Source organism: Mustelus asterias, chromosome 8, assembly GCF_964213995.1.
Source record: "Mustelus asterias chromosome 8, sMusAst1.hap1.1, whole genome shotgun sequence".
NCBI lineage: Eukaryota > Metazoa > Chordata > Chondrichthyes > Carcharhiniformes > Triakidae > Mustelus > Mustelus asterias.
The window spans coordinates 78,900,358-78,915,047 of NC_135808.1; the positions used below are offsets into that span (position 1 = coordinate 78,900,358).

Below are 14,690 nucleotides of genomic sequence, written 5' to 3' on the forward strand. Positions count from 1 at the left end.
AGTCCTGCTTCTTAACCTTGCCTCTTGCCTGGAGTGTAGTGATCCTTTGGTTAACTAACCACCAGTCAGCTCTCCCCCTCAAAGGGGAAAGCAGCCTATGGTCATTTGTGACTATGGTGACTTTACCTTTCATTCAAGCAGAAAGATAGAGATAAATATGCCTTTTGGGCAAAATGCAGTAATTTAAATGTAACGGTGAACCTCTTAAATTTAAGAAGGAAAGTAACACTTTAGCTTTCAGATGGAGACAATGACCAGCTCATTAAAACACCTGAATTAATTTTTTCTTTCTAAATTTCCTTTCCTGACATGATGGTGCTTCAAAATTGTTCCCCAAATAGTTCTCTCAATAATGTCATGAGAACAATTCCCTCCATCTATAAAAATTGAACTTTGAAAAGAAATGTTGAAAAGGATTTTAGAATGTAAGACAGTCTGGATGGAGGAAAAGCTATTGTTCAGTAATCCCCAATCCCTTCAGAGTATGTGTATTCTATCGTGAGCGTCTCTTTGGCACCACCTGTTGATTCTCTACTTCAAAGAAGATACAAACATACAAACTAGGAACAGGAATAGACTACTTGAACTATTTGGCGTCTTGAGCCTGATCCACCATTTGATAAGATCATGGCTGGTCTGATCATTCCTGATTACCCCCATACCCTTTGACTCCCATGTCTGTCAATAATCTCGATATCTCACCCTTAAACATATTCAACGACCTGCCTCCACTGCTCTTTAGGGAAGAGATTTGCACAGGCTAATGATTCTCTGAGAAAAAAAAATCATCTCCATCTGAAATTTTTAAAGTGTATCCCTTAGTTCTAGTCTCTTCTATAAGGGAAAACAACCTTTCAGCATCCACCCTGCCAAGTCTTACATGTTTCAAGAAGATCACTTCTCATTCTTTTAAACTCCAATGGATACAGCCACAACCCGTCCAACCTTTCCTCATAAGACAACTCCTTCATCTCAGGAATCAGTTAAGTGAACCTTGTCTGCACTACTTCCAAAACATTAGATCCTTCCTTAAATGAGGAGATCAAAACTTTATACACTATTCCAGATGTAAGACTCACCAAATCCCTATAAAACTGCAAACAAACTTTCCTATTTTTATATTCCATTCCCCTTGCATAAGTGACAACATCCTCACTTGCTAAATATTTCTGCATATTAACTTTTTGCAATTAATTTACCAGAACATCCAGATCCCTCTGCAATACAAAGTTCTGCAACATCTCTCCATTTAAAAACTATGCTGCTTTTCTATTTTTCCTGCCAAAATGGACAAATTCACATTTTCCCATTTTATACTTAATCTGCCATTTTTTGGCCCATTCACTTAACCTATCTATCCCTTTGCAGACTTCTTATATCCCCTTTACCACTTACTCTCCGCCTATTTTTGTGTCATCGGCAGATTTAGCAACCATATATTTTGTCCTTTCATTCAAGTGATTGATATAGGTTGTAAATAGTTGAAGCTGCAACACTGATCCCTGTGATTCCACCTGCCATCTTCATTATATTTTAATTAACTTGCCTGTGCTTATGTTCTTATTAGTTCAATTTATGTTCTACATACCCCTATTAAAATGCCCCAGTTTAGATAAAGCCACTCAGAAAGAATACTCAGTACTTTCTCCTATCTCCCTTGAAAATAATGAAAGCAATGCTGTTAATACCTTTACAATGTTTAAGTTTCCTGCTCAACAGATACTGATGCAGTTTCTTGGTAAATGTGCTAATTGTCATCCTCTGTGTATCAGTTGCATATCTATCAAAATATTGCAGATGCTGAAAATCTGAAATAAAAACAGACCTATTTCAAAATATTGCAGATGCTGAAAATCTGAAATAAAAACAGAACTATTTCAAGCATTTTCTCTTTTTCTTCTTCTTAAGCAGTCCCTTGGGTCGAAGATGACTTACTTCCACACGAAACATTTTGCAAGTGACTGAGGAGGAGGCCACTTGAGCCATTTGGTGTCTTGAGCCTGTTCCACCACTTGATAAGATCATGGCTGATCTGCTTATGTCTCCTACTTTTCTGCCTACCCCCATACCCTTTGACTCCCCAGTCAGTCAATAATCTAGATATGTCACCCGTAAACATATTCAGTGACTCTACAGTCTCTGCCACAGGTTGGGCAGACGGTGGTTGGAAGGTGGGGTGCCTGGGTTGCCATGCGCTTCTTTCCCTGTCAATCCTTGGTTTCAGCATGCTCTCAGTAATGAAAATTTCTGTTTTAATTTCAAAGCTTCTTTGCAACTTTCTCTTGAAACCACAGAAGTTGAATTTATGCACTTGCATTTTTTTCATCTGGAGTACACAAACCGCACAAGATTTACAAATTTGCAACTTTTAAAGGTTTCTACTTGTAGATAGTAGGGTTATTCAAAGGCAGTATGGTAGCACAGTGATTAGCATGGCTGCCTCACAGCACCAGGAACCCGGGTTTGATTCTGGCCTTGGGTGACTGTCTGTGTGGAGTTTGCACGTTCACCCTGTATCTGTGTGGGTTTCCTCTAGGTGCTCTGGTTTCCTTTCCTCCCATAGTCCAAAGATGTGTAAGTTAGGTGGATTGGCCATACTAAATTGCCCCTTAGTGTCCAAAGATTAGTCTTGGTAAATGTGCAGGGTTATGGGGATAGGGCGGGGATGGGCCTGAATAAGATGATCTGACGCAGACTCGATGGGCCGATTAATCTCCTTCTGCACTGTAGAGATTCTATGTTCTAGAAATTTCACAATTTTTGGGGGAGGGGATCGTGATTTGCAATCTGTCCGTTCCATTTGGTATGAACATGGACAGTCCACAAATTTTGTGCTGTCCCCTCATTTACCTTATTCTAGCATTGGTCTGAACAGACATTCTGGCCACTTGTGCACTTAGCAGGGGGGCTAAGCAGTGTGTGCTGATAGCACATGGTGTAATCAACCTTCTCTTAAAGACAGTCTGTCCATTTTAAAGGGATATTGCTCTGAATGACAGAAGGTTGCTGCTGAATGTTGATACTGTGATTCTTGAAAATGAAAATGGAGCAGCAGGCCAGTAACATGGCTCCCGGGTTCATGGATTCAGTACTGTGGGCCTTAGTCATGGAGATGGATAGGAGAAGAAATGCCACTGTCTCCAGTGCTATGGATCCATACGCTGTTCTGCAAGAAAGCTCAAAAGCAATCAGTCCCATTGAGGATGCCTGTTATTGTTCAAAACTAGAGTTCATGTAAGCTTAAAACACTGTGATTGATTCTTTCCACTGATCGTTGAGACAGCATTGTGAGGACACAAATTTAAACTAACCACAAAAATAATTAAATGTGTGGTTAAAATAATTTCTTTATAAAGAAGAACTTAAGCTTTTATTAAAGGAAAGTCCATAAATTATTTTGGAAGCGAATTTGTTACTTGAGAAAAGAGGAAGACCTGCACTAAAGGGTGTAAGTTGCAAACAGCAGAGTTTAGTTAGTCTAAGTGGTTTGTGTAGAGAAAAACACCAGCACAGATTTGATGGTCGAAATTGTTTTTTTCTGTGTTGTAACATTCTATATTTCTATGAACTATTGATGTGAAACAGGTGCCTGTATATACAATGCATAGTTGGCAAAGTGTTTCTAAGCTCCAGACCAACCCATTTTGATTGGGAGCAATACCAATACTGGTATATGCATTTTTTTCATGTCTGTACAAAGCTCTTCTTTTATAGCAACTCCTTTTTAATGTTTGGCAGAGCAGCAAAGATACTATAACTAACTTTAGAAGTTTCCATGTAGCTTTGCACTAAATTGGAGATGGCCTCTTGGAGGGTGTCTCACATTATTCAACTTTAGTACATTAGCCATCAAAATAATCTTTGTGCCAACGCTCAGCCAAAGCCTCTTCACATTGACAAGAGAGTGTCAATATAGCTCTACTCTAAATTTAATGACTTACATTCAGCTTCATGGCATTGTGATTTTGATAACTACCCCAAGGCAATTCCTCTGATTTTCATTTGTTATTTATTCAAATAATTTTAAGCAAAACACATTGAATTAAATTATTTAAATGGGAAGCAGATTCAAAGTGCAGCAGTGCAAAGAGGACTGGGTGTCCTAGTGCATGGATCGCAGAAAGTGGGTATGCAGGTGCAGCATATAATAAGAAAGGCAAATGGAATCATAGAATCCCTACAGTACAGAAGGAGGCCATTCAGCCCATCAAGTCTGTACCAAACACAAACCCACCCAGGCCCTATTCTCATAATCCCGCACATTTACCCTGCTAATCCTCCTGACACTAGGGTCAATTTTAGCATGGCCAATCAACCTAACCCACATATTTTGGCATTTATTGCAAAAGGGATTTTAAAAGAAGTGTTGTTACAATTGTGTAAGGCATTGGTGAGACCATGCCTGGAGTATTGTGTCCAGTTTTGGTCTCTTTACTTGAGGAAGGATGTGGTGGCACTGAAGGCAGTTCAGAGGAGGTTCACCAAATTGATTCCAGGGCTGGCGAACAAGGAACGGTTGAATAGCTTCGGCTTGTGCTCACTGGAGTTCAAAAGAATGAGGGGGGATCTGATTGAGGTATATAAAATGCTAAACGGGATTGGTAAGGTGGACATTGAATAGATGTTCCCCCTTGTGGGACAGGATAGAACAAGAGGTCATAGATATAAAGTGAGAGAAGGTAAGTTCAAAACTGAGATGAGGAAAAACTACTTCTCTCAGAGGGTTGTGAATCTGTGGAATTCATTGCCCCAAAGTGCAGTGGAGGCAGAATCAATCAACAGATTCAGGAAAGAGATAGATATGTTTCTGATGAAAAATGGGATAAAGGGCTATGGGGAGCAGGCAGGAAAGTGAAGTTGAGACCAGGGTAAGATCATATAGAATGGCAGAGCAGGCTGGAAGGACTGAATTGCTTACTCCCGCACATAATTCCTATTAAAAATTGCGGAAATCCATCAAAGGAATAGTCATTGTAATTATTTAATTTTTATAAGGGCCAGCATTTTTTAAGACGATAATCTCTAATTGGCATCCAAAAAACAGAAAAGGGTTTGTATGTGTTTTGGGTTCCATCTTATCATTGCAAATAGTGTTTCTTTTGTAATCATACTGCACTGTTTAAAATAAAATTAATTATTACAATGATTTTGCTCGTTAGTGAAAAATATATAGGTGTGTTGTTATATAGCATCTTTTCAGCCAGTTAAATACTTTGAAGCAGTCAACTATTGTAATGTATGAAATGCAATAGCCAATTTTGCACATGGCAAGGTCCCACAAATACAATAATGACTAAATAATCTATTTTGAATGATGATGGTTGAGGAATAAATATTGGTCAAGACATCAGCGAAAGCTCCATTGCACTTCTTCAAAATAGTGCTTCAATGATCTCTTACACCCACCCGAAAGGCAGACCTGATCTTGGTTTACACTCCATTCAAAAGACAGTGGTCGGGTCTGCTCACACCTGCAGCTTCTGAGAGAGAGAAAAGGATATCTCTAATGCAAAACAGAGTGCTACTGTGATTTAAAAGCATGCCAGGTGACCAGGGGGCATGCAGATTAAAGTGACCAGACCACCTCAAAATTCTCACAGATGAGAACCCTCCCACCCATCCCGCTCCGCCAGTATCAAGCATCAAAACCAAGATTTTAAGCAATGGACATTAGACTATAGTCTCTCTTGTTTCACCATCGGAGCACACCACTGGACGAATACCATCAAAATGAAAAAACAGGCAATCCTGATTTTCACAGTATAACAGGATAATAGGCAACAAACTCATATATCTTACACCCTTGTCAGGATAAACAACAATGGGTGGATTTTCCCACCTGAAAGATTCAAATTTTTGCATCCCATGAATCATGCTAGCCAGCCCAGCTTTTCAGAGATTGGGGTGCTATTTAACACGGGCACCCCAATCTCCTCAGTTGCATACAGGTCCTCCTCTCCCCAAAAATGGAAATGATGAGTCCCCACTGATCAGGGGAGCACCACCAACCCCTCAGCAAAGAGGGGCATTCCCCCCCCTCACTCAAATAATGGGTCACCCTCCCCCCACACCACGCAGACCTGACCTTACCTCCCCACGATCCCCCCCTCAGCCCCTCTCCCCTGTCAGACCCACACTCAAACCCTCCTTCAAGCCCTGCGACTTAGACTTGTCTCCCATTTGGTCCCAGACGGCTCACTGCTCTCCAGCAACTTTATGAACATAAAGGGCCCAATTTTACCATCGCGTTGCATCCATTTTCGGGCGCGGAAACTTGGTAAAGTCGGGCGTGAGGCGAGTAGTGCGATGCGCGCCTGCCTCCACGCTGGTTCGCCCTGTTCCAAGGCCCGAAAATGGCCTCGATCGGGACCACGCCCAAAATGGGCGTGTCAGCCATTTAAATGTATTTGTATGCATTTAAATTGACTGCACACCCAACTTTGCCGGCACTTCCTCCTTTACCACCACGTTCGCCCATCCGGAATCGGCATGAAACAGACATGCTCCATGTAAGTCCGATTCGGGCACTCCATTAGTGAGGGTTAGTGAGGAAGTAAGTGCCGAGCATCCGACGGCTCTCTGCTTGACATTGGTGGGGGTGGGGGGTCTGCTGCCACTCTGCCTGTGATCAGTGGAGGGGGAAGGGGGTCCACTGCTACTCTGCTTGTGATCAGTGAGGGGAAGGGGGATCTGTTGCCACTCTGCCTGTGATCTGTGGGGGGGGAAGGGGGTCCGCTGCCACTCTGCCTGAGAGCGGTGGGAGGAAGGGGGAGAGGGGCCCACGATCGGTCTGGATGATGGGGGTGTGGAGGGATAAGAGGGTCAGTAATGTTGTAGGGGTGGGGCAATGTCTGTGGGGCCAGGGGGAGGCATTATCCAGCCAAGGAGGAATGTGACAGGAGAGCAGCATTCTATCATTTTTTTTCTGCGCATGCGCAGTTGGAGGCACCGATCGGAGCTGCAGGGTTTTGGGTGCATTAAGCCCCGCCCACAGGCTTGTGCAGCACGATTCGGAGTTGCTGATATTTTTTCAGGCAGAGTGCATATGGGGGCAGCTCAGAACGGGCCTAAAAGTCAGATCTGAAACACTCCCAGTTTCAAGTCCACCCAGCACTTAGAATCAAAATAGTAAAATAGGACCCAAAATGTAAAATCTTAAACATTGGTTAAAAAGTCTAACTAATAGCATGCTATGAAATGCTTAACTCCAGAAAAATCTGACCCCTTTAATATGCAATAAGAATGTGAATTTAACAGTACCCAACTTGGCATATACTACCACTAGGGGGAGTCATATAGCTTCAAATATTCTTCATGACAGCAGATACTTGAAGAATTCTATATGCTAGATAATTTGAAATGAACACTAACAGTCAGTATTTTACAGGGAGGTCTAAAGACCCAAACCTTTATCGAAAAGAATCAAACAATTCTTCACTATAAACAACTATCATTTTCAGGACCTTCCAGCAGGATAAGCTATGGGTAAGGACTTACTCTGAAAATGACTCTCAAAATTGTCATTTTGCTGTGGTGTACCTGCAGTAGTCTGAATTGTATTTTCTTTCTACCAATCCTAACACACCCAAGTTTAAACTTAAACATTTTATAATCATGGTTTTGCCAACCTTTGGGTTGACATTTATATTTATCATTTAATTTATATGTGGAAGCGTGCCCAACTAAGTGTTTTTTGGAAACACCCTAAATCATTTTATTTAGATTAGGTTCAATAAAATCAATTAGGCATGAATTTTGCCATGGTGATAATGGTGACAAAACTGTCGGCATTTGCTGTGATTACCCCACTGAAACCGATAGCAACATCTGGAATCTGCACTTACACACATTAATGCAGAAATCCAGAAATTGCTGACAGCAATTCCATGCTAATCCAGAGGGTGTGTTGTTTAGATCCCCATAGAAATCAATTAGTTGACTCTCATGATATGAATCTTGCTGTAAAAACCTTTGACAAAGTTACATCTCATTGAATAAAGTCTAACTGGATTTTTAATAGCATATTAACTTCTCAATTACATCTAAACACCCTCACTGGTGCTGAAAGGCTTATTTTATATTTGTGGAATATCAAATTTATTCTGATTTTAAAAATTAAAATATTTTGAACTTTTCAAAAGTTTACTTATCTTTAGTTTATCTTCTATCTTAATCCAATCATTAATAATTTACTTTGATATCTGAAACTTTGAATTAAAAATAAAGTGATTCAGTGCTTTCAACTTCCTGCTTTCCCATCTATAAAGCCATAAGACTTGGGACTAAGGAGTAGGCCATTCGACCCATCGGGTTTGCTCTGACATTCAATGAGATCATGACTGATCTGATATAATAATCCTCAACTCTACTTTCCCAAATTATCCCCATAACCCTTGATGATTAAAAGCTTGTTAGGATTATATTCATTGGAGTTTAGAAGAGTGAGCGGGGATCTCATAGAAATTTATAACATTATAACAGGATTAGACAGGATAGATTCAGAAAGAATGTTCCCAATAGTGGGGGGTAGTGTCCAGAATTAGGGGTCATAGTTTGAGGATAAGGGGTAAACTTTTTAGGTTTACCCAAACCTTTTAGATTACCCAAACTATCCCCAAACTGAGGTGAGGAGAAATTTCTTCACCCAGAGGGTGATGAATCTGTGGAATTCAAAACTACAGAAAGTAGCTGAGGCCAAAACATTGTGTGATTTCAAGAAAAAATTGGATATAGTTCTTCGGACGAAACTGATTAAGGGAAAAGGGGGAAGGCGGGATTAGGATATTGAATTTGATGATCAGCTATGATCAAAATGAATGGCGGAGCAGGCTCAAAGGGCCAAATGGCCTACTCCTGTTTCTATTTTCTATGTTTATCTCAGTCTTGAGCATACTTAACAACCCAATCCCGAAAGCCCTCTATGGTAAAGAATTCCACAGATTCATTACTTTCTGAGAGAAGAAATACCTTCTCCTCCCTGTCTCAAATGGGCAACCCCTTACTCTGAGATTATGCCCTTGGGTCCTAGACTTTTCCACAAGGGGAAACATCTACCCTGTCAAGTCCCCTGAGAATTCTATATCTATTAATTAGGTCACCTCTCATTCTTCTAAACTCCAATGAGTACAGGCCCAACATACTCAACCCGTTCTCATAAGAAAATCCCTCCATTCCTGAGATCAATCTCACGAACCTTCTCTGGACTGCTTCCAATGCCAATATATCTTTCTTTAGATAAGGGGACCAAAACTATTCACAGTATTCCAGGTGTGGTCAAACTAGTGCCTTTTATAGTTTTAGCAAGACTTCACTATTTTATACTCCATTCCCTTTGAAATAAAGACCAATATTCCATTTGCCTTCCCAATTACCTGCTAAGCTTGCTAGCCTTTTGTGATTTTTGGACAAGGATCTTCAAATAAATCCCTCTGTGCTGCAATTTTCTGCTGTCTTTCTCAATTTAAATAATATTCAGCTCCTTTATTCTTCCGACCAAAGAGCATAACTTCATATTTTCCTACATTATATTCCATCTGCCAAGTTTTTGCCCACTCACTTAACCTGTAGATTCTTTGTCATCCTCACTACTTGCCTTCCCATCTATTTTTGTGTCATCCACAAATTTAGCAATAATACATTCACTTCCCTCATCCAAGCCTTGAATATATATTGTAAATAATTATAGCTCCAGCACTGATCCCTGTGGCACTCCACTAGGTACCGGCTATCATCCTGAAAATGCTCCTCTTTTCCCAACTCCCTGTCTTCAGTTAGCCAATCTTCCATCCATGCTAATCTACAACTTCCAACATCATGGGGCTAACCTTATTAAGTAGCCGTTTGTGTGGTACCTTATTGAACACTTTTTAGAAATCCAAGTATATTACATCTACTGGATCCCCTTTATCTATCTTGCTCATTGCCAATAAATATTCTAATAAATTTGTCAGGCATGATTTCCGCTTCATGAAGCCATGCCAACTCTGCTTGATTATATTATGTGAATACTTCAATCAAGCTGGCTTTTATGCTGCAGATTGGCTTCACATGGTACCATCAACAAAGAGGAACTCTCCATCACAGAGATCACCAGATCTTTTTCGGCAGCTTTCTTTGAAGTCAGTGATAAACACTATTGTAAAATCCAAGCCTTAGCTTATTTACAATAATAACACAATTTCTAGAACCCATTCTTCTCAACTGGCCTTTTTAATCGGGATGTTAATATTAAACAGCATTGGTGAGAAAAAGTACAAGGAATCCAAGAAAAGGATCCTTGTAAGTATATAAATATAAAGTGAGATGATTGACTATTTACATTTAAGACTGTAGTGTAAAAGCATTTGAAGTTTCCCAGGCTGGCAATATTCACTGATCCATTGGCTTAATGGCGAATTGTACTCTTCACCCAGGAGTCAACCCAAATTCTATATTGGCAGCAAATAGCAGATCCAGATGTATCATGGAACACCTTGCGATTCTGTGTTTACACTGGCAAGGTTTTCATGGAAAATTGAACAATTACCATTTTGAATAGTACCTGCATGTAGTTTCAAAGTCTAAACAAGCAATTCATTGGGGTTTTTGAATGGGACAAATTCCAGAAAAAAAAACTTTAGGCCAGAATTTTACGGCCCCCCCCACCACGGGAATTAAAGCGGATGAGAGGTGGACAATGGGAAGGTCCAGTAAGTAGTCTCACAACACCAGGTTAAAGTCCAATAGGTTTATTTGGTAGCACGAGCTTTCGGAGCGCTGCCTCTTCATCAGGTGAGTTCTCACCTGATGAAGAGGCAGCGCTCCGAAAGCTCGTGCTACCAAATAAACCTGTTGGACTTTAACCTAGTGCTGTGAGACTACTTACTGTGCCTACCCCAGTCCAACGCTGGCATCTCCACACAATGGGAAGGTCTGTTGACCTCGGGTGGAATTTTACGGTTTTGGGACGAATTCTACATACAGTTTGTAGTAAATTGGTGCTTTGGCTTCCTTGAAAGTCAACAGGAAATATTTGAACACATTTAAGTAGTTTATGTGCAGGTAATTGCTCATGCACTCAAATGTGACTTCGTTTCTTATCTGAATACGACAGAAAGGACTTTTAATGGGAGAAAATACAGGGGAAACAAAGAACATTGCTTTCCATCTCAAACCTGGAATTTGAATTTTATGTTTGTTTTTAACCCTGACGGTACACTTTATTCAGAATCCTGCCCAGAAACGATAGCATTCGGTCCCTGCAAAAGTGTCACCGATCTTAAAATGTCCTTGAAAATGTTACTCGATGAGAGAGAGGCCACTGAGATTATTGAATAACCGGCTAATTTCAGAATAATTCAACAGGTCGAGGGAAAGCGGTTGCCGAGTGGAGGTGGAGTAAAGATCGTGTCTTTAACCCGGTTACTATTTTCTCTATTTCTGTTAAGTAGAAGCTCCATTTTGCAGCCTCATCAATTACCGAATGCTAATCTGTTTTCTTGTAATTACGTTGGTTCTGTAACTAGTGATGCAATTAAATGTCGGTTCCCAGCACAACTCCATCAACTTTAATCACAAACATACTTGTAATTACCAAACTCCGCTTTAGAGAAAAAATAAACTTAAAAAAGTGCTGAGTTCGCGGTGCATTTTCCATTGATCCCCAGAGTCAAAAGTACTAAGAGTTGACCTTTAAACTTAACACTCACCCCAAAGGGGGCCCCTAAAATCCTAATGACTCCAGTGCAATGTGCTCCAATCGGCACACAGCACTCTCCAGGGTATCATCTTGCCTGCTTGAGGAGAGGAAAGAGGCTGACCGGAGCGGTGAAGCTGTAGTCTGAGCAAAATTCTCCAACAGCCAGGCTGCTGCTTCAGAGTTGGGGGACATTGAGCAGCGTAACTGTATAACAGAGAGAAACGAAATCGAGGGAGAGAGGAGGAGATCTGGCCATCCGCAGCTTCGACTAATCTCTGTCTGCCTTTCGAGACCAGGACCAGACGAGATACAAGTTTATAATTGATTCTCAGATCAAAGTTATTGCAAAACTGTTTTGCTCTTTTTTTTTAAATGCTTCGTTTAGCTTTAGACGTCCTCTGACTTTTGAAGGAGGTGTCTTTTTTTTAAAGCTGTGTTGTTCTTATTTAAAATGACTGTGCTAATGAACTTTGAATGGCTATTTAAAATCTGCACAGCGTGCCTGGTCCTGCTTTCACAGTCAACAGCTCAAGATGCTACTGCGGGCGTGGAGAAGGCGGAGGACATCCCGGACGGAGCCTCTACCCTGGCCTTTGTGTTTGATGTGACTGGGTCCATGTATGATGATTTAGTTCAAGTTATTGAAGGAGCGTCAAAGATTTTAGAAACATCCCTAAGTCGACCCAAGAAGCCTCTGCATAACTTTGCTCTTGTGCCCTTCCACGACCCAGGTAAGACCCTGAACCGATTTCACTGTAGTCATGTTCTTGGGCACACTTTTTATGTTTCGGTTTTTCACGCGGCCCTTGTTTGAAACAGGTCCACGTTGTTATGAACTTCTTTTGCATTGTCAGCTGTTTTCAATGTTGCGTGAATCGGGAACTGTTTCCCCGATGTTTCGCCAGCTGGAGATGAAACATCTGTCATTTTCTTTGTAAAAATTTGAAGTGAACAAGGACACGTCCTTTCTGATGAGGACAGAACTAATCAGTCCCACGTATTTGCTCGTGTTTTTCCTGGGACTAACCTGAACTATCCTGCTGTTTTGAGACTGTCTTTATTGGTCTAATGGTGGCTTTTCTGAATGTCAGACTGTTAGGGGCTTAGCAGCAGAACACAGACACTGGGACAAATTAGAAGTTAACATCTCTACAGGATGAAATCAGCAGTACATGATGTGCACTAAATAGAATCAGCCAACTGCAGAGGGAATGGGACCCATGCAATTCCCTGTACCTTCGGAAATATGATGTAGAGATGCCAGCGTTGGACTGGGGTAACACTGTAAGAAGTCTCACAACACCAGGTTAAAGTCCAACAGGTTTATAAGGAGCAGCGCTCGGAAAGCTAGTAGATTTTGCTACCAAATAAACCTGTTGGACTTTAACCTGGTTGGACTTTAACCTGGTGTTGTGAGACTTCTTACTTCGGAAATATGGCAGCGTAAATTATACTTGGCAGAGAATAATACCGAGGTGATCTGGGTCCTGGCTAAAAAGCCACACTCGACGAAACAATTGTCTACTTTGAACAAAAAAGCAGGAGAATATGTCTTTTAAAAAAATTAATACCCTGCTGAGAAGTCACATTCTCAAATCGCACTTTGGAAGCCACTTTGTTCCCATGATAGAGGTAGCAGATCTTTAATTGGAGAAAAAGGGACATCCTCCCTCTTTTTGCCATGTAGAAGAATTTCAACCCATTTAATAGAAGATCATGCATATCCACATAACAATATACTGGCAGATCACCATGAATTGGAGAGCATGTTTCATGGCAGTAGATGTGCCAATCAACAAAGCATGACAGGAAAACTGTTCCGCGAGTGTGACCCAAGAAGTGTGTTATACTTTTAATATAATAATCATAGATGAAATCATAGATTTAGTTACAAGACAAGTCCAATCAACAACAATGACATTTATATATTCAAAGTTTCGAGAGCCAATCACCAATCTTTTCTCTGCAACTCGTGAAGCTGGTGGTAGGAATGAAATCCAGAATTTGTACCATTGAAACAATCATTTGTGCAAAGGAATTTTGATACAAATTCTGGATTTCATTCCTATTGTTATACATAATGCCCCAGGCCATTTGCTCAGCAGTATTACAGCCTTGCAACTCCTTCCAGGAAACTGTTCCATCACTTTTCTTTTGTATTTTTATTCCAATTCAATCACATCAAGTCCAATTCAGAGTCTCAACAAGTTGAGACATTTCCGATCCAAGCTGACAAGACAGGGCCTTCACACCTGTCCTGGGCCTGATCTACATGAACCAAGATGATTGGAGAAGGGAGAGGTTCCTCCTCCAAGGCTTGATCTCATTAGCATCTTAGCCAAAAGGCCGAGATGCCGCTTTTAAAAATTGCTTCATATGAATATGAAGCTTAAATGTAACTTAATGGCCTCAACCAAGTGCAGCATCCAATCCATACTACACTTGATCTTAGCCAAAAGGCTGTTCCATCACTTAATGCAGATTGTAAGCACTGCAATTCTCTTGTTTGCATTTGGAATGCGGACATCACTCGTGAGGCATTTGTCCATCTGGAATTGGCCTTAAAGTGGTGGTGAGCTGCTTTTTTGAACCACACTGTGGCAGAGGACTACCCAGATAGCTAATATAACTCCTATACAGAATGGTGGGTGTCACTGGCTCAGGCAGCATTTGTTGTCAATCCCTAATTGCCCTTGAGAAAGTGGTGATGAGTCATCCTCTTGAATCACTGCAGTCCGTGAAGTGTAGTTACACCCACAGTGCGGTTAGGAATGGAGTTCCAAGATTTTGACCCAACAACAGTGAAGGAATGGTAATGGTGTGTGGCTTAGAGGGGAAATGTGCAGGTAATGGTTTTATCATGCAGTTGCTACCCTTGTCCTTCTAGGTGGTACAGGTTATGGGTTCTGGTTACCAAGTTATAAAAAGAATATGGATGTACTAGAAAAGACGCAGAGAAGATTCACAGGCTGCAAGGTTCACATTAGAAATGTTGAAAGGCTCATTATTCACC

General features: G+C 40.9%; 1 protein-coding gene across 1 annotated transcript in view; it reads left to right on the plus strand.

Moving 5' to 3' along the window:
- The first annotated feature begins 12,128 nt into the window (after nucleotides 1-12,128).
- hmcn1 (hemicentin 1) overlaps nucleotides 12,129-14,690 on the plus strand; it is a 493,052-nt gene continuing 490,490 nt past the window's right edge. Inside the window, exon 1 of the mRNA XM_078218304.1 lies at nucleotides 12,129-12,408. Coding sequence (XP_078074430.1) covers nucleotides 12,129-12,408 — 280 coding nt within the window. The remainder of the gene's footprint in view (nucleotides 12,409-14,690) is intronic.